Source organism: Ascaphus truei, chromosome 18 (genome assembly GCF_040206685.1).
Source record: "Ascaphus truei isolate aAscTru1 chromosome 18, aAscTru1.hap1, whole genome shotgun sequence".
NCBI classification, from domain to species: Eukaryota; Metazoa; Chordata; class Amphibia; order Anura; family Ascaphidae; genus Ascaphus; species Ascaphus truei.
In genome coordinates, this window is record NC_134500.1 from 22947462 (window position 1) to 22967016 (window position 19555).

The 19555-nt window shown below is 43.7% G+C and overlaps 1 protein-coding gene across 1 annotated transcript in view; it reads left to right on the forward strand.

Moving 5' to 3' along the window:
• The window catches only part of ENTREP2 (endosomal transmembrane epsin interactor 2), a 526354-nt gene that overhangs the window by 493215 nt on the left and 13584 nt on the right, over nucleotides 1-19555 (forward strand). The window contains exon 9 of the mRNA XM_075575857.1: nucleotides 3123-3713. Within this exon, the coding sequence (XP_075431972.1) occupies nucleotides 3123-3713 (591 nt within the window). The remainder of the gene's footprint in view (nucleotides 1-3122; nucleotides 3714-19555) is intronic.

A 19555-nucleotide genomic window follows, 5' to 3' on the forward strand; every position in this document is an offset into this window, starting at 1 on the left:
GGACGTCCCTCAGTAGACTCCCACATAGGACCAAATGAACCAGTTACACGTTTGACCAGTGACTGGTGCCTTTATTCTTATTTTTTGTAACTTACATTTTTATTTTCAAAATGCAATGATACAATGTAATATCCATACAATACACATCAATTGTCGACATCCAGAGCATTATATTTACAACATACATGAACGTAGAGTTCTATTCAACGTGCACACATACAAACAAAGTTTGATGGTGATCGGAGGTCCTGAGGGACGCTATGTTATATTTATTTTCACACCCAGGCACATTTACTTTTTGGTACAAAAAAACAAATGGCGAAAATACCGCGCACCAGATAGTGATATAACGTGAAATGACGTGATTCCGTAAATATGTTCAAAATAATCATGTGATACTTAATGTGTCAAAATGTTGTGACATAAAAACTAATTACGTGAATAACATATAAAGTGTGACCTTATACACATATGTGATTAAATCATTGCAAAAACAATATGACCTTGTTAGTGCACGACCTGAGAGTCTGCTGCTGCTAGTCAGACAGGGCGGCTCGTCATCCTGAGGTACTAGAAGATAGAAGAAAGACAGCACACAACTCTCATGGTGTAGTATGTAAAAATATATTAGGCTATAGTGAAGCTGGTAAGTAATGCACATACAGTACTACTGTGAAGCGCTATGTACATTTATGGCGCTATTCAAATAAAGACATACAATATATACAATACAGTACATCAATTTGGATAAAAATAGGCATTAAGATGTTAGTGACATGTTACCACAATTGGCACACCACTTGTCCCCACACCGTGCGATGGTTCCCACAGTCTGCTACCAGGTAGACGATAATCACTGTCCTCGGGGAACGGCGCTTCCAGCACGGACCGAGCCACATGAGAACAGTTACCGGGACCCAGGAAGCCACAGCTCACCACGAGGACGGTGATTATCCTCTACCTGGTAGCAGACTGTGGGAACCATCGCTCGGTGTGGGGACAAGCTGTGTGCCAAATGTGGTAACATGTTAATGCCTGTTTTTATCCAAATTAATGCACTATAGCAGGGGTGGGGAACCTTTTTTCTGCCAAGGGCCATTTGGATATTTATAACATCGTTCACGGGCCATACAGACACAGACAGGCAGGCACACGGCAGGCGCACAGCAGGCATGTAGGCACACAGAACCCCACCCCCTACCTCTGGTAGTTGCTGCTGCTGGGGGGATCGTGTAGGGCGGATGCTGGGGTAAGTGCGGAGGGAACTGCTGTAGAAGCATGGGGGAAGTGTGGGGAATGCTGCGGTGAAAGTACGGTGGCTGCTGGGGGATTGCTGGGGCTAGTACAGTGGCTGCTGGGGATCGTGTAGGGCTGCCGGCGCCTCACACCACCTCCTCCTTCCTCCCGATCGAGTGCGCGGCGGCCATTTAAAAAAAAAATTAATGTGACCCCGGTTATAGCAGTTGCCTTAGCAGGGCCAGACCAAATGATTTCGAGGGCCTTATATGGCCCTCGGGCCTGACGTTCCCCACCCCTGCACTATAGCCTAATATATTTTGACAGACTACACTATGAGAGTTGTGTGCGGTCTTTTTCTATCTACATCTACTTTTTATTTTCAAACTTACACTTGTACTTTCTTTTTAAAGAAAAGGGGATTTATTTTAGAAAGCCTCTCTGTCCTCTATTTTTATGCATAAAAACAGCTTAAATCTCCCCAAAGTTTACCAAATGTAGGATCTTTGAAATCGAGCACAACTTTTTTCTTTAACCTCTTCAGCCATTAAAACAAATCACATGCCTGTATATCTTTGTATTTGAAAATAATCTATTATGTCGCGTTGTAAACATGGTAAGATACAACTTGGGAATGGTTTCATTTCCTAGAGATGGATGAATTTTTCTGAAATTTGACTCTGCCTTGAATTTTTTTCATGTTCCTTTCAGCTGCAGTTCAGTCTAAAAAATGCACATTCACATTCACTGGCCGCTACTATATGCAAGTTCGTTTGCGGATGCCATAAAATCCGCCCACAAAATTTTATAGGAAATGAGTTTGCGAATGTTACAACATTCAACTCCAGAGTCTGAAATATGAGTTTTAAAGGAGGGGGGGGGGGGGAGGAGGAGGAGGAGAGAGACCTATTTTAGTGCCAAGACAGAGACACACACAAACACACACACATAGACACACACACACACACACACACAGACAGACAGACACACACAGACAGACACAGACACACACACACAGACACAGGCACACAGACACAGACACACACAGACACACACAGACACACACAGACACACACAGACACACACAGACACACACAGACACACACAGACACACACAGACACACACAGACACACACAGACACACACAGACACACAGACACACAGACACACACACCTTAAAACAATTTGTGAGGACGCACCTGTGCCCAAAAAGGAGCACACCTGAGAGATACGCGATTAGGATATGCAAAGTATATTTAAATGACTCATACCCCAGACCTCCTAAAAGATTTTTACAAGGCCTATCCTGACAAGCCAGTTCCTAAGGCACCATGTGAGCAAGAGGCTACTGTCAGGCCCAACAAGAATGTCTCTCCACATGTCCTTTTAACATGGGTTTGAGGGGATTTATATCGCACTTGAGACAAAAATAGGTCCCCCTGTGTAATATTTGTGGGTGAATTTTATGATATTTGAAAATGAAGGCAGATTCAGGAGCATTTGCTTGACTTTGTATCTGTCATATCCACCTATGGATTTCTGCCTGCTGATCGAGATTTTGTTAATTCGCGGCTTTTTGACTAACTCCTCCATCTTTATTCCTGAACTCCTTCCTAAATGGAGCACTCTCTTGAGACAGTGTCCTAAAACAGATTGAGTTCTTAAAAAGTGACAGCGGATTTATCATTTGAAAAAAAAAAAAACGATTTGTGCCTCAGTATCTCCTTCCACTCTCCTTCTCCATTTCATTATTTAATATAGTTTTTGATTGACAATGAAAAACTGGTGTTGTAACCTCTGGTCAGCAACGCATTGCTAGGCCCAGTTATTATCTTGTACCCAACCCCACTACATTGCATTAGCCTTAGTGTGTTTCTGTTTTGCAGTATCTGTAGACAGCACCACCATTCTGGTGTCTGAAGTGGCCGATATCCCAGCTCACAGTTGCTCATCAGAGGACCTGTGCTCTCTTGAAGTCCAGAGCTCTTTGCGCTCTGCGGACTTTTCTCCATACAGTACCTTTCGCACAACTGCTACGGGGAGCAGCTGTGCCAGCCTGGAACACGGCCTCCACTGTGGCTTTCATCTCACCAATTCACAGTGTTCGCCCGACGACGATGGGGGGCTGAGCAGAGCTTCTACAGACAGGTCCCAATGGCAGGATGGTGAGAACTACACACAGTCCAGGTCTTTAGACTCTTCCACTGAAAATTTCAATACATCAGAGAGAGAATCCCAGCTCTCGGTTAAAGAAAGAAAAGTGGCGCAGTCTTTGAAACCAATAAAAATGTGTTGTGGTGTCTTCAGTCAGCCACCTGGACAATGCCAGCCATCACCCAGTACTCAACCTGCAAACCCATCCCCACACTCGGGACGCCCGGAAAAGACGATCCAGCAACATCGTGCCCGCAAATATAGAATTGCCAATATAGTCCGATCCACTAGTGATCCTGTGTCTTGTTCCTCCAACACAGAAGGTAAATATAATCCAGTATTGTAGCATAAAACTTTCTAAAATGTATGTAATTTAACGGAGTCCGAAAAGGGGTATATACTTGGGAAACTGTTCAGCATTAGGATGGATCTCTTTTCATTTATCGTTGAGTTTATGTTAAAGGTGCTTTAATAAACATACTGTAATATGAAGCAGTGCAAAGCATGTCTGCACAATTCTAGCCAGCTAGAGTTTGTTGCTGGGGCAGTCCACATATTATAACCTCCAGCTCCCTCTCTCATCCACTAAACATCTCCAAATAACAAAGAGAAAAAAATGCAATTAGGGTAATTCCTCTCCTATTAGTTACATTGTGGTTGGAGGGGTGGTTGACGCAAAAAAAAAAAAAAGCATCTCGTCTGTTTTAAGTCTTTTTTTCTCTCTAAGAAGCAGGACATATATGTAGGTTAATGACAGATATGAAGAAGAACCCCAAAAAGTATTATCCCATACCAAAGAATTGATCATTGAATTGCAGTAAATCCTTTTTCATTATTTGAGAATGCCCTCTGTTTGCATGTTATCTCACTGCCTTCTTACTATGTACTAGAACAGGACTGGCCATATCCAGTCCTCAAGGGCCACCAACAGGTCAGGTTTTCAGGATATCTCTTCTTCAGCAAAGGTGGCTTAATTAGTGGCTCAGTACTGAGCCACCTGTGCTGAAGCAGGGATATACTGAAAACCTGCCCTATTGGTGGCCCTTGAGGACTGAAGTTAGCCACCCATGCACTAGAATCTAGACAATTTACTTGTTGAGAGAGTTAATGCGTATAGAGATACTTACATTATAGAATGTACCATGTTAATTTTCAGAGTACTTCAAGTGTTTTCAAACAACCATGCAATACAACCTCCCAAACATTCACGACTCCCAATGGTGAGATTATGTGGGTAAATATCAGATCCTTTCACTAATGCGGATCCTTGCAATAATGTCGTTATTTTTGCTGCAGAAGAATGTGTTAAGAAAAACACAAAGCTACATAATTGAATGTAGCTGCTGTGTGTTTGCAATTGTAGTTTTAGTCAGGTTTCTAGAATGTCACAAGTTGGTAAACACATGCAATCTGGTTTGGACTCGGAACAAGCTCAGTCGATGACGAGTTAGAAAAGCTAGCTGAGAATGTTAACTGAATGCAGAATCACACTGTACTTTTACACACTTGCAGAATGATTTGACTAGTGTAATGGTTTGCATTTCCAGCTGTGATTTCACAGTTTGAGATGATGACCTTTCGAAGGACTTGTTTACAAATAGGTCTACGTTTACTGGTGTTTTGTAAATTGCTTCGGAAGTAGAGCTGGTCTGAGTCATATTGGCCGCAGTAATTCTAATCTTAAATTTCCTCAAAAATGACATTACAACTAGGGACATTGCCAGGATTTTGCCTGAGGTAGGGAATTTTGGATAAGTGGTGGGGCACTAGTGGCCATAGTTTCAGCAGTAGAAGGCGATGGTATGCCATCCCTATGTAACCATAAAGTCACCAAATATGTATGTAATGATTTTTTTCTTAAAACTCAATAGCCGGTTATTCTGAACACCCGGAACATGATGCGTCCTAAAACATAGATTTTTCTTCAAAAGAACAAAAAATCTTAATTACCAAATCACTGGTGCAAAATCTGCCGCCAATTACTTTTTTGTTGGCCATATCCTCAACCCCCCAACTTTAACGCCAATACGGAGCGTAAATAACTACAAAGGTGCTTTACAAGATTGTGCTCAAGAAGCAATGTTAATATGTGAATGTGTACAGGGAAAAAAAGGACCCAGATAGTCATCTAAAATATATATTAGAACAATAGTACTGTCCTCGGCACTCAAAAAGAACACCCGAAAACACAAAATTGTAGTTGTTTATGTTAGATCTTATTAGAAATAAACTAGTGTGTAAAACAAGTTGCAATCTCTCTGTAAAACAACAACTACAAACAATCAATATCTATGTACAGATCTCACAACAGGTATAGTGCAATAATAACCCAATTCTATCCAGACAGGTGAACAAAGTAAATCATACAGTACGTCTCCACTGGTAAATTATGAGTGGAGGAGTTGCCAAGAGAGGGTATGCAGGGGTCTACGTCAAGGAACCCAGGGCTACTATACCTCTAATACTAAACACAGGGAGTAGTGGTGTATTCAAACCTCCCAAAAATAGGGTAACTAATAACAAGGGGGAAACATTTTGGGCCCTTCTTTTTCTGGCCCGTTTTCCATACCATACCATAAATGTGGTGCCTCCCTCTCGTTCAATTACTTGCTGTAATACAGAAAAAAACGAGGGTCATTTTTTACAAATGTATATGGGAATCAGCCTCATCGTATAGCTCTCTGCTGTGACCAGGGTCTGTTCAGTTCATTGTAATCAGCTGCAGCAGCCTCCCTCCATTCACTTGGTCAAACATTCACACCACTCTTTTCCCATGAAGCAGCTGCATCTGTAAATAACTGAAAACCACCATCATCCACATCCTCCTCCATTAACAACATCCGACCATTAGAAACCTATAACAAGTGCTTCCAAATACTCATTTAATTCCTTCGTGATCCTCAGGAAATGCTCCGGCCTCCTAATATCTGCTGTAGCTTTTTGTCTGACAACGATTCTGCATGAGAATAATCCTGACCACAAACATCAGGTGCCCCAACACCACCTGTAATTATTTTAATGTCCTTAACAACTGAACAACATACCACTTGCCACACCCTGTGTATCCCCTCCGTTTTATCACTAGCTAGTGGTATACCCCCAAAAAACACAATTTCCTTTAATTAAACAAAAAAAACACCCTGTCACATGCCCCTGATCCTGCTGGCCCAATAAATAACCCAGATAATGCAGTACATCAAACTCCATTCTCTGCTGAAGCGCCCACTCAAAAATGTACTAAAACCAGAAAGTATTGACAAGACACAGAACACCCCATTGGTAAATACAAATCCACCTAAAAATATCCCTTCCAGCTCATAACCTAATAAATGGAAACAAGCTGGGTTAATAGGCAATACTCTAAATGCTCTTAATATTCAATATTCCCTTTTTGCCATCAGTGCCCCACTTCCCACAATGCTGCACCCAAATCATAGCTTTATTAAATTGTTTATATTTCACCGTACACAACTCCCTGTCTTTATCATAATTTATAGAACTATCCCCAGGAAAGGAATTAACCTGAAAGTTCCAGGATCTTTCTAGGAACCATCTCAAGCAGGAAAACCCTTAAATTAGCCAACAGTGGTTCTCTAAAGAGGACAGCCATCCGGCCGAACGCTTTTTCCTTCCCCAATTTCCCCTTAGCCTGATTTCGTATGCTTGTATACAGATATAAAGTTATTTTTACACATCTGCCCCCTTTTCTCAACAAAGGGAATAAGAAACCACTCACCGAATCCTTTCCTCATAAAATCTGCCTTTCCCTTAACCAGGTAATGGTCTAACCATTCTCCATCAAGTAAAATGAAAATATAACTTGTGAGCACATTCACATGTCTCAGACAGGTCTGCAACCCTGCTTTTTACCATTATCTCTTGGCATACAGTGCTTCCACTGAAGCAATGGATTCTGGGAAATGACATGCAATTGAGCACACAGTGTCACCTTTTGCTTCAAATCCATGTTGACATGGACCTCAATAAGCTTATGCCTGCCACATTACACAGCTTTAAGTCTAAATCCACTTTTGGCCAGTTTCCCTACCTAAACTCTTCCAAATCCCCCCCATTCCCCTCCTAAAACACCTAGTGACTGAAGGGTTTACTCCACAACCTCAACATGCCTAAATGTACACCCTTGTCCCCAATCACATTGACACTCATTGAACGCCCATCACACTCCCTTCCACAAGCAAGGCGGTTGTCCTGAGTGTAAGTTAACACTGACTGCCCCTTTACAAGGAACAGATTTGAGTCACCATAAGGGGTGGCCAATTGGTATGGAGGTATGGCCAATTGACCTCATCATATTTCCACCAGGCCATATCACCCACTGACTTGCAAGCTGACCAAATTGTATCCACATACCTAAATAATGCTGCTCACTGCTGAGGATACCTCTCCCCACGGGGTACCCGTATTCCTGAGCTTGTGTGGAGTCTACCACCATGCATCTGGCTCCACTGTCCCCGAGACGTATCATCAGTCATGTCAGTTAACGCCACGTCTCTCCATTCCGTAACATGACTACTGTACTTCTGCCCAGATTTTCAGCCACTCTCTACTGTGGTTATTGGAAACCCATGCCCTTGTTCAACTGAAGTATCTCTGTCTGACCTTAAATCCATTAAAATATCCACTGACGTTATATACATGATACAAATATATGTAAGTCAAAAGTAACATCCTACCCCTTTTTATGTTCTGTACCCCACTCCCCATTGTTCTTAACAAAAATGCAAATAAAGAACAAATTTACAAAATATCCACTGACGTGAAAAAGGCGCAGTGCACTGCGAGAACAGGCTAAAGCACAGAAAGTACTTCAAAATGGGTTATTAGGAGTATTACGTGACAGGTAACCTCTGACGCGTTTCGTGCTAGTATAGTACTTTATCAAACAGTAAATATCCTCGATGTCTCGCCTCTTAAATACACCTCAAAGGGGGAGGAGACGCACACGGAGCCATCAGCGGCAGAAGCAACGCCTCATTCTGCAGGTGACGGCGCACAGGTAGTGCCAAGCGGCCCCTCCAAGTCGGAGGTCAATCTAACAGAGCAAACAGTGGCTATACCATATCATTACTTAGAGGGATCCCAAAGGGACAATTCATGATACTTTGACGGGTGTGAAACGGGGGGAAAGAGTGTGACATGGGGGGAAAGAGTGTGACACGGGGGGGAAAGTGTGACACGGGGGGTGGAAAGGGTGTGACACGGGGGGGAAAGAGTGTGACATGGGGGGGAAAGAGTGTGACACGGGGGAGGAAAGAGTGTGACACGTGGGAGGAAAGAGTGTGACACGGGGGGAAAGAGTGTGATGGGGGGGGAAAGAGTGTGACACAGGGGGTGGAAAGAGTGTGACACAGGGGGTGGAAAGAGTGTGACACGGGGGGTTGGAAAGAGTGTGACACGGGGGAAAGAGTGTGACATGGGGGGGAAGAGTGTGACACGGGGGGAAAGAGTGTGACACGGGGGGAAAGAGTGTGACACGGGGGGTGGAAAGAGTGTGACACGGGGGGTGGAAAGAGTGTGACACGGGGGGGAAAGAGTGTGACACGGGGGAAAGAGTGTGACACGGGGGAAAGAGTGTGACACGGGGGGGAAGAGTTTGACACGGGGGAAAGAGTGTGACACAGAGGGAAAGAGTGTGACACGGGGGGAAGAGTGTGACACGGGGGGAAAGTGTGACACGGGGGGGTGGAAAGGGTGTGACACGGGGGGAAAGAGTGTGACACGGGGGAAAGAGTGTGACACGGGGGGAAAGAGTGTGACACGGGGGGGGGGAAGAGTGTGACATGGGGGGGAAAGCGTGTGACACGGGGGAGGAAAGAGTGTGACACGTGGGAGGAAAGAGTGTGACACTGGGGGAAAGAGTGTGATGGGGGGGAAAGAGTTTGACACGGGGGGTGGAAAGAGTGTGACACAGGGGGTGGAAAGAGTGTGACACGGGGGGTGGAAAGAGTGTGACACGGGGGGTTGGAAAGAGTGTGACACGGGGGGAAAGAGTGACACGGGGGGAAAGAGTTTGACATGGGGGGAAAGAGTGTGACACGGGGGGTGGAAAGAGTGTGACACGGGGGGTGGAAAGAGTGTGACACGGGGGAAAGAGTGTGACACGGGGGGAAAGAGTGTGACACGGGGGGGAAGAGTGTGACACAGGGGGGAAGAGTGTGACATGGGGGGAAAGAGTGCGACACGGGAGGGGAAGCAGTATGACACGGGGGCGTGTTCCGGCATCTCCCCCTGCAAATTAAGTCAAAACATGGCTGCGTGACTAAAATGGCGTTGTGTTGCCATGACAACGGGACACTACGTGGCATCTCGTGACGTCTGTTGCCATAATGACGGGACGCTCCATGACGTCACAACGTCACCTTGCCATGACAACGTGCTGTCACGTGACGTGTCGGCGCCGTAAGGCATCCCATTGTCATGGCAATTGATGCCACGCAGCATCCCGTTGTCATGTCAACGTGGCACCATTTGACGTCGTGCAGCCACTTTTTGACTTGATTCGCCGGGGGACGCCGCCACCGGAGGTAAGAGAAGTAAATATACAGTATATAAGAAAAAGATAAATGTAAAAAAAAAAAATGTATCTCCGGGATAGAAGCTGGCAACCCTGACTGTGAGGCGTAAAATAGAAGATATCTGTGTATCACTGCCGCAGGCGCTGTACGCAGGGCGCCTGTGTGAGGCGAGTTGCAGGAAGCGGGATAGGGAGCGGAGTGCCAGCAGTTGAAGGAGAAAGGATTTATTTAAACTGCTGCAGGGTTTCACAATGAATGCACATAGTAACATAGCAGAGGAGGTTGAAAAAAGAAATGTCCATTGAGTTTCCATCTTAGTTAAGTGCTGTATGCGGATCTGGACGGAAAAACATAAAGTGAAGGTAAATTATACACAGATGTTTTTCTCTTGGACAGGACATGAATGAGTGAACTTTAAAGGTGCAATATCACAAATCAGGGCAATAGAAAATTAAACAACTAATCGCTTTAATTGGCTTCCTAAGGCAGTGATTATACCCCAAAATGCACACGGTGTTGCGTGTAACGGCGCCAAAATAACATGCAAAAATGCTATGAAACTGCTCATACTGCAAGCGACGGTCGCGGCGCAACCGACTGCAAAGCGGAAGGCTGGGGAAGAGACGGAGGATTTAGTTTTTTTTTTTCTTGCGACATGAGCGGTTCAGCCAATGAGGGCGAAACGCTCACCGCCACGCCTCCGCCACGCCTCCTCTGCTCTCTCTCCCTGGTATAAATCAAGATGCTGCTCGGCGGCAGCGCTGTGTGACCTCACAGAATAGCGCTGCCGCCCTGCAGCTCCTGGTATAATCTCAGCCATAGATTGATTCAGGCCCATATTTAGTAAGCAGTCTTCTGCCATAAAACACTTTGTCACATTACAGCCTTTAACGGACTATAAGGTGTCGTCCAGCACCGGAAAGCGCCATGGCAGTATACTGCTAAGTAACGTGGCCCTAAATCACCATCCAAGTAAATATTTAACTTGTTCGTATCGTGTGAAAACTGGATATGTTTGACTTTGTCTTTGAGGGTCAGCTGATTTTATGCTTTGTAACTACTTTCCGTATGTTTGTCTGTTTGACTAACGACGCCATCCAAGTTCATTTACAAACACATTAATAAAAAATACCTGAAAATATGAGGATTGACAAGAAGTACTTTCACTAAAAGAGATTAAATAAGGATTTAAAAAAAACGATCCGACGCATTTGCGCACTATGGAAATGTTACAAGTAAAGTGAAAACGCTTACATTTGTCTAATTAAATAAAAGCAGCATCATTCACCTAGTTATCTGTAACTATCCATGAAAAGTCTTTAAATATAACGTATTACCTCTGTTCATTTCATGTAACCATGTATTATTTGTCATCATGATATCTCTGTGCCCAGGACAGACTTGAAAATGCTCAACCCCGTTATAACGCGATCCGTTACTACGCGAATCTGCTTATAACGCGATGCAAGCGTGGCTGACAATTTTCGTATTTATGAATACTTTACAACACGATTATTGCTTTCTTAAATACTTTATTGTACAATGCATACAACTGTACACTATTTCTAACGCGATCCGCTTATAACGCGATGTGATTCTTTGGACCCCAAGCACAGAGTTATAAGGGGGTTGAGCTGCATATATATTATATATATATAAATAAATATATGAACAGAAAAAGAGAGAGAGCGCACGCCCCATAGCATAATACTGCGTAATTTATTATAAAAATAGGGAAGGGATGGAAGGGGGGGGGGGGAATCGCACTCACAGGATAAAAAAGTATTAAAATGCAGTTTGTGAATAAATTCACCACCATCCGGTACTGCTGGGCAAGGTCACTTCACGATAGCTGGTCCAGATCACCGCCAACCGGATAAGGACGCCGTTGTACCGTCTATATGCTGTTTAAATTCAGCTCTCCACTCCGAATGGCCGCTGTAGTCTTCCCGCGCTTGGTGTGGCCTCATGCGCGTGCGCAGCGTCTTCGTGACGTAATCGCGCTTCTCAGTGTCCCTGACGCGTTTCGTCACCAATCGGCGACTTTCTCAAAGGGCTGATGGATCATGGGTAAACGTCCTGCCCTTTTATACAGCCAGTCCAATGATTCATAATTACTCGCAGGGGGATGTTTAACCCTTAATTCGCTTTAAGGTTGCTGCTCAGTTAAATGGATACTGCAGATGACTGACAGCAAAAGGGGCAAAATTGGAACCATTTTCTATGGAGATATCACTTACTATGGGAGGATCTAATCACTTAATACATATACAAAACACAATAAACAATAAGTTACATAATTAAAACTACATAAATAAATATATATATATATAGCAAAATGCGTTATAAGGGGGTTGAGCTGTATTACTTCCTGGTAAAACATTTTTATAAATAAAAATTAATATGACAACCGTTCAATTGAGTCATAGGAAGGACTGCCCTTTTAACATGGCAAGAGATTGTTCACTATTATTATGATTTGATATATAGCAAATAGCACCTCTCTCTGCAGCTTATCCCAAACTTGTTAGCACCTGATTCTACATCTTGAATTATTAACGCCTTCTATTGTATAGCAGACGCCTGTAGCACTACAGGGTTTATACAAGTAATTCCCTTAAAGCTACTCCTGCAGGAAGGGTATGGAAGTCAAACACTGGCTTCTATGATGTGCACAGTGCAACCACGTTATCTTTTATGTTGCCGCTAAGAAAAACAGCATGCAACTCCCCGGTGGATGTTGCATAGAAATTGCATCCATGTACAGACAGCTTCTCAAATCCATTCACACCAAAGGGAAGTCAGGGACCTGTGACACGCTTGAAGGCAAGTCATCTCAATGTTGCCATCAGTATTCTAAATGTCCGTCCGGCAATCAACCAATACTCCCAGCTGCCAATACAGCTGTCTATAAAAAAAATGTCCAATGAGCCAGATGCAACTGGAAACTACTTTCTCCACAGCACATCAATCGTGTGCTATTTATTTCCAGTGAGAGGTGGAAGTATCATTTGTTACACCCAGAATACATCAGTAAGAAAAAGTTAAAGACTTTTTATCCCTACTCTGTTCTGCTTCAAGGTAGTTATTAAGAAAACAATCTGACCAAAATGGAAGCTGAAATCGGGGGCGCAATCAGAAAATCTAATTGGGGGTGCAGTCACGGCATCTTGAGGTAACGTCATCACGTGGCGGCGCCTTGCCATTGGACGTTGCGTCGCCATGATGACGCAGCGTCTCGTGACGCCACCATGCGTGTAGAAGAGGGCTGCTCTTTTACAGAGACTCCACTCTCTCCCAAGGCAATCAGTTCCATTGCTGTGAGAATGAGTGCGGGGCCTTTGTAAGCGTGATAGCAGTTCTTGGGGGTTGCAAATTAACCCTTGCACCCCAACCCCCCCCCCCCCCCACACTTGTTGCACTGAAATAGATATTTTATGTAAACCAGGGGTTTTGACTCCCATCCTTCAACGCAGAAGTAGAATAGGTATTTCCCACAACCTAACATTGGGGCATATCAAAGGAAAAGTGGGGTAATTATTGGGCAAAATAACTGCACCATATGTCTAAAAAACAAAAGCATTGATTTCAATGGCACTTTGTCCTTTGATACTTACGGTGCAATTATTTTGCCCCAGAATAGCTCCAGGTTTGTCTTGATACATACTGTATAACCCGATATGTATGTCGTTACAAAAATATGGTATAACATCAACGTGGTTGGCAGTACTTGCCTAGATTTAGCCCTTTAATTATATCACTGCCACGAATGTTAAACGGAGGAGAAAATAATGCAGTAATATATAATGTTGTTGGGATCGAGCGTCTCTGCCAGGCTTTTTTTTAGGAAAGGCCTGTTTGATAACAGTTTATGTGATACTGTACGTTGTAGATATTTAGTAAAAGCTCACATACTGTATTACTGTACTAGTGTGTGTAAATGTATTGTACTGTCTTGTTTCATTGTATGCAGTAGGATATGTTGACCTGTTATAAATATATTATATATATATATATATATATAAAATTATACTGTAATACATAGATGTGCTACAGTATAATGACCAGTCACCTAGTTGGTTTTCGTTTTTGGGGGGTGTGAGTTCGGGCTGGAGCTACCTATGTTGAAAAGCATATTTAACATGCAAAGGTTAGGAAATATTGAATTCCGTTTAAACCACGGAGAGCGGGTCCCTATTATTGTTTTCAATGGGACTTTGATACTTACGGTGCAATTATTTTGTCCCAAAATAGATCCAGTATATATATATATATATATATATATATATATATATATCATAGAAAAAGAAGAAAAAGCACTCCGTAATAATAGTCACTGGTGTAGGTTGGTTTTGTGTTTATTTTATTTTTTCAATACACTTGTTTGTTCAATTCTGGAGTGCTGCCTGCTGATTTCATTTCCAAACGGTATCGTATTGCTTATATATATATATATATATATATATATATATATATACAGTATGTATATATATATATATATATATATATATACATATATATATATATATACATATATCAATAAGAGTCACGTTAGTGATCCAAAATACCAGCATGGCACCGTAGTGGAAAAAATAGTCTTTATATAGTTCACCCCTGGGGACCGAAACATCAGGCTAAAAGTTTGCTTGTTGGACTAAATAAATATTCTATTTTTCCACTACAGTGCCGTGCTGGTATTTTGGATCTCTAGTGTGACCCTTACTAACTCAGTTACACCCTCCCTACCTTGCACTGTGGTACAGGCACTCTACTTAGTGAATGCGGCCATCTTGCCTTGTTTTATATATAAATATATATATATATAAATACAAAAAATAAATAAATGATACCGTTCTGTGGCTAACGAAATGCTTTTATTTGTGCGAGCTTTCGAGATACACTGATCTCTTCTTCCGGCGATGTTACAACATCGCCGGAAGAAGAGATCAGTGTATCTCGAAAGCTCGCACAAATAAAAGCATTTCGTTAGCCACAGAACGGTATCATCTGTTTATTTTTTGTTTATTGAAGCTCGGCTAACACGGTACTGATACCTCTACATGGATATATATATATATATATATATATGTGTGTGTATATATATATATATATATATATATATAAATATATACATATGTGTGTATATATATATATATATATATATATATATATATATATATATATATATATATATATATTAGAAAAAAAGAGAAAGAAAAAGCGCCCGATCCATGTGTAAAATCCAATAATAAAGGTTTAATTTACCATGAACATAGACAATTGCACACTCACACTTTGCCAGTGTATTGAAAGCGTTGTACAGTATGGGACAAACCCATGCACCAAACAGATGTTCGTGGTAAATTAAACCTTTATTATTGGATTTTACACATGGATCGGGCGCTTTTTCTTTCTCTTTTTTTTCTAATAGGTATCGTTTGGGAGGTTGTTGACCCCAAGAAAGAAGCTGCCCGGACCACATTTTCCTTTAGGGTTTTTTACACAGTTACAGGACATTTTATTTTCATTATCTATTTTTTGATTGTCAATATTTTTTGAACTATTTATATTTTTTATGATTCCATTTTTCAAATTTTGATTATTTTTATGGTTACATTTTTTGTCATTTTTTCATTTGCACATTTTTTCACTATTTTAATTTAAACGTGATATTTATATCGCCATCATCCTGGTTCTTACCACATTTTTTAAAACTATATATAGTTTGTACACTACCGACACACTTTATTGAAGTGTGGTCGGTACCGCAAGCCGGGAAATCTCCCGGCTTGCTAGTGGCCGCCCCTCGGCGTGCCGCGCGTCATAGACGCGCGGTCACGCGTCATCGGGAGCGTGCGCCCGCTGCACGCGTGTCCAGGGGCTCCCCGAGGGAGCCCTGGTGTCCCGCGATCGCGGGACAGCGGCAGGGGGTTCCGGGGGACCCGGCGGACCCGGCAGCGGTAGGGAGAGCGCCCCGATCGGAGGGCGCTCTTCCGCTGCTTCGGCGTGCGCCCGTCACACTCGGGCGCGCGCCAGGCTACTGCTGCGGCACAGAACGGGCAAATGCTCGAATAAACTGTGCCGCAGCAGTATATAGGCATCTGTGCAGGGTGTGGCATTTTGTCAGTCAGATTCAGAGTTGCAGCAATTTGGGTGTATGCTATCACAGGCGCTGTCTAATAATTTCTTTATTATATATATATATATATATATATATATGTAGCCCTCTTTCCCCCCCACCCTAAGTGAGATTGGGGTGGGTAGGTGTATCTGACTACTATCAGTGTGGTGCGGTACCTGTTTGGCAACCAGGAGAGCTGAGCTTCCGCCACGGGGAACCTGGGGTATGTACTTACACTCGGTGCAGCGCCTCCACTGATGAGGGATCCCAACGGGGTGGGAGTGTGCCCTCACCAGAACAACCATACAGTAAATACACACCGTGTGAATAAACCGTATTTACTGAGCAGAAACTGTAACTCCAATAACACCTCTTTGCATAACATCAAAACAATATATCAATAACAGTGCATCACTCTGAATGCATACCATCCCCCCACCCACATGTCCATCATCACATTCCCCGCAGTCTCTTGAGTGTCCCCAACAATAAAGACCAGTGTGAGTGTGAGGGATAGCGCTTCCCTGTGTTGGGGCCCGGTGGTGCACTTAATATATACTACCTCCCTGACCAGTCCTGGTCAGGAAAATCCTTGGAACTCAGCAGCACCGCACAGTGATCCCACGGCGTGCTGCGCTGCTCTCTGCAGGAATGGGTGCACACGCTGCATCCACAGGAAAGGAATCTCCAGCCGGAATGCTCCTTTAACACAGTCTCTGAACACGCTGTCAGACAGTCAGAGGCCGTCAGACAGCATCCCTCTTGCTGCTCTAAATATGGTGAAGGAGTCCCTGTCCTAAGGCCAACCCTATATCATACAGCTTCCTCTGGTGTCATAGGGGACTAACTGGGCCCTGGGGTATACCTCTACCCTAGTCCCTGCATGCAGAATAACTCTCCCTGTAACTTCTGTCGGATCCCAGACTCTGGCAGCTCACCACGTGCAACTGGCACTGGTGATATACACACACTGAACAACTAGCTCCTAACTCACTTATCCTAACGCGCCTGCAGCCGACACACAGCTCTCAGTCAGCCGGCAGACAGTAACACACGCTGCACACACACTGCACTCAGTACCGGCAGCGTCACATGCAACACTCCACACAGCAACCTGGAACCCTAACACTAACACTAACAGCTACGCACTGCAAACTTCTGGAACGCGTACAGCAACTTGCTGCACACTAGCACTATGCCTTCTTGTCAGGCCTCACAGCACTGCCAGCCGTGATCCTGACAAGACAGCACACAGACACGCACTAAGGGCAGCGTCCCTATCTGGGCCGTCCCTCAGCACTTACCCACTAACCTGGTGGGGAGTTGGGGCCTTACTTGGGATGTGGGGACCTTACTCGATGCAGGAGCTGCATATGCTCTCTGCACCCTTCCTTCCCTCACAGCTCCCCAGCTCCAACTGACAAACGTGCTGCAGTCCAAACAATGTATCCACTTTGCCTGCCTGGCCTTCCTAAGCCCTATTGGCTCCCTGGTGTCACATGGGGCATACAGAGGCTCATGGGATATGTAATCCCAGCTCAGAGCCTTCCCTGGTAGGCTAGGGGTTCGCGGGCTTTTCCTACCCTGCACTGCGCTTGCGCAAGCTTTCCCGGGCTTTCTCTCTTCTCCCTGAGCTGTCTCTATGCTCGCGCGAGCTATCCCTAGCTCTGGGGTTTTCCCTGCGCCTACGCGTCCACTGCGCATGCGCGAGACGGTCCTCAATGGCGGCGCCCTGCTCTGCGGCCGCCGGGACCTTAGAGACGCGATCGCGGCCTTAGCAACGGCCCGATCGCGTCCCCGGCAACCGGCCGCAGGCAGGGGAAGCCGCGCTGCTCCCTGCTCCAGCCCCCACCCTTGGAAGCAGCCGTCGGGTCTTTCGGCACCCGCGATCGAGCTGCCCAAGGGGAGGGGGGTCTCAAGGAGCTGCGGGAGCTCCAGGCTACATATATATATATATATATATAACACTATATCACATTTTACAATGTACTTTTTACATTTTCTTCTTCAACAAAGTAGAACTAAACTTTTATGGAAGCAGCTGGCTTTAAAGTAATATAATATATTCTGAAGAAAATGCCCACTGCTGAACATATTTAGAACATAGAAATGAAGATTTAAAAAAATGTCCTTTATAAGGCTGGCTTCTAATTGGCTAAAGTTCCATTTACAATTACGATGTGACACAGTAGTAAAAACAGTAACTACCCATTTAACGGGGCTTGGTCTTTCCGCATAAGCTGCTTTCAAGACTTCACTCTGTTTTATGTTGTCCATAGTCATCTGGTAGAATGTGAGCAGAGTGGAAAGTTATGGCAGGATAATGGTCTCCTGCTTTGAGAACAAACATATCAGCTTTGCTTCAGCTTTCATATCACATCAGGAGATCATTATACTTCTAGAACATTTTATTTCTGTGACATTATCCATTAAAGTTGGACTCGGGCCAATCTTGCATTTTCAATTGCTGCCTTTGTCCCCCCCTAATAAGTGTTTGAAGGATGTAATTGTGTATATATTTAGAAGGGGTGAATTCTTACATGTACATTGAGCGGGATATGCCTTAAGGGCATTATACTGTTTAGTTAAGACTAAGATTTTGGGCCTATATACTAACATTATATGTACATTTTTGTTCAGGGGGTCAAAACTTTAGTACTAAAGATCAGTACAAACCTTCATAAAATGTGTGTCGTATGCTTAAAGGCTTCATATATATAATGCATTGCATCATGTTGAACACCTTCACTGATACAATTTAAACCAAAACAGAATTGTGTATTTTTTATTTATAGTGTTAGAAAATATCCGTTGTTAGTATAATATAAATAATAACAGCCATCATTTGACAATAATACATTATGTTAACTTATGTAATGAAATATCTGTGTTGCGTCAAATGCATTTTTGGTTGATACGTGGCAACTTAATTCTTAGCTAACATTGTTGGGGGTAGAGGTGGTGAGTAGTAAGGAGCCCATTGGTTGCCAATGTGGCTATCTGTGCCCCGTTGAGGGCATAGGTAATCACAGTGACAATCAATGGATTAAATGGCTAGTGTAATTTTTTTACTAGTATTGTAATTTGTATTGTATTTTATTTTAGTGCACTGTACTGTATATTTGAATCGGTAAATGCGCTATTAGCCATATATGGCTAATATGACTTTGCCCATTCCTGTATGGCGGTGGTGGGGGGGGGTGGTTGTTTGTTGGTGGTAGAGGGGGTGGGTGAAGGTTATAATTGCCCCATTGTGGGTGGTTAGGCCTTGCGGGAGGGGCTAACCCCTTCATTACCCTAGCAATTATAACTGCATTCATTTCAGGTCCGGGGACCCCCTGCTTCCCGAGGCACAGGCCCCAGTAGGGGTGCCGGTATCTCCTGCAACTTTAAATGTCCCGGTTACGTGTGCTGTGACACGGATATTTAACCTTGAAGGAGATACCGGCACCCGATACACAAGCCTGTTTCTCAGGAATCACGAGGTCCGCGGATCTGAAATTAATGC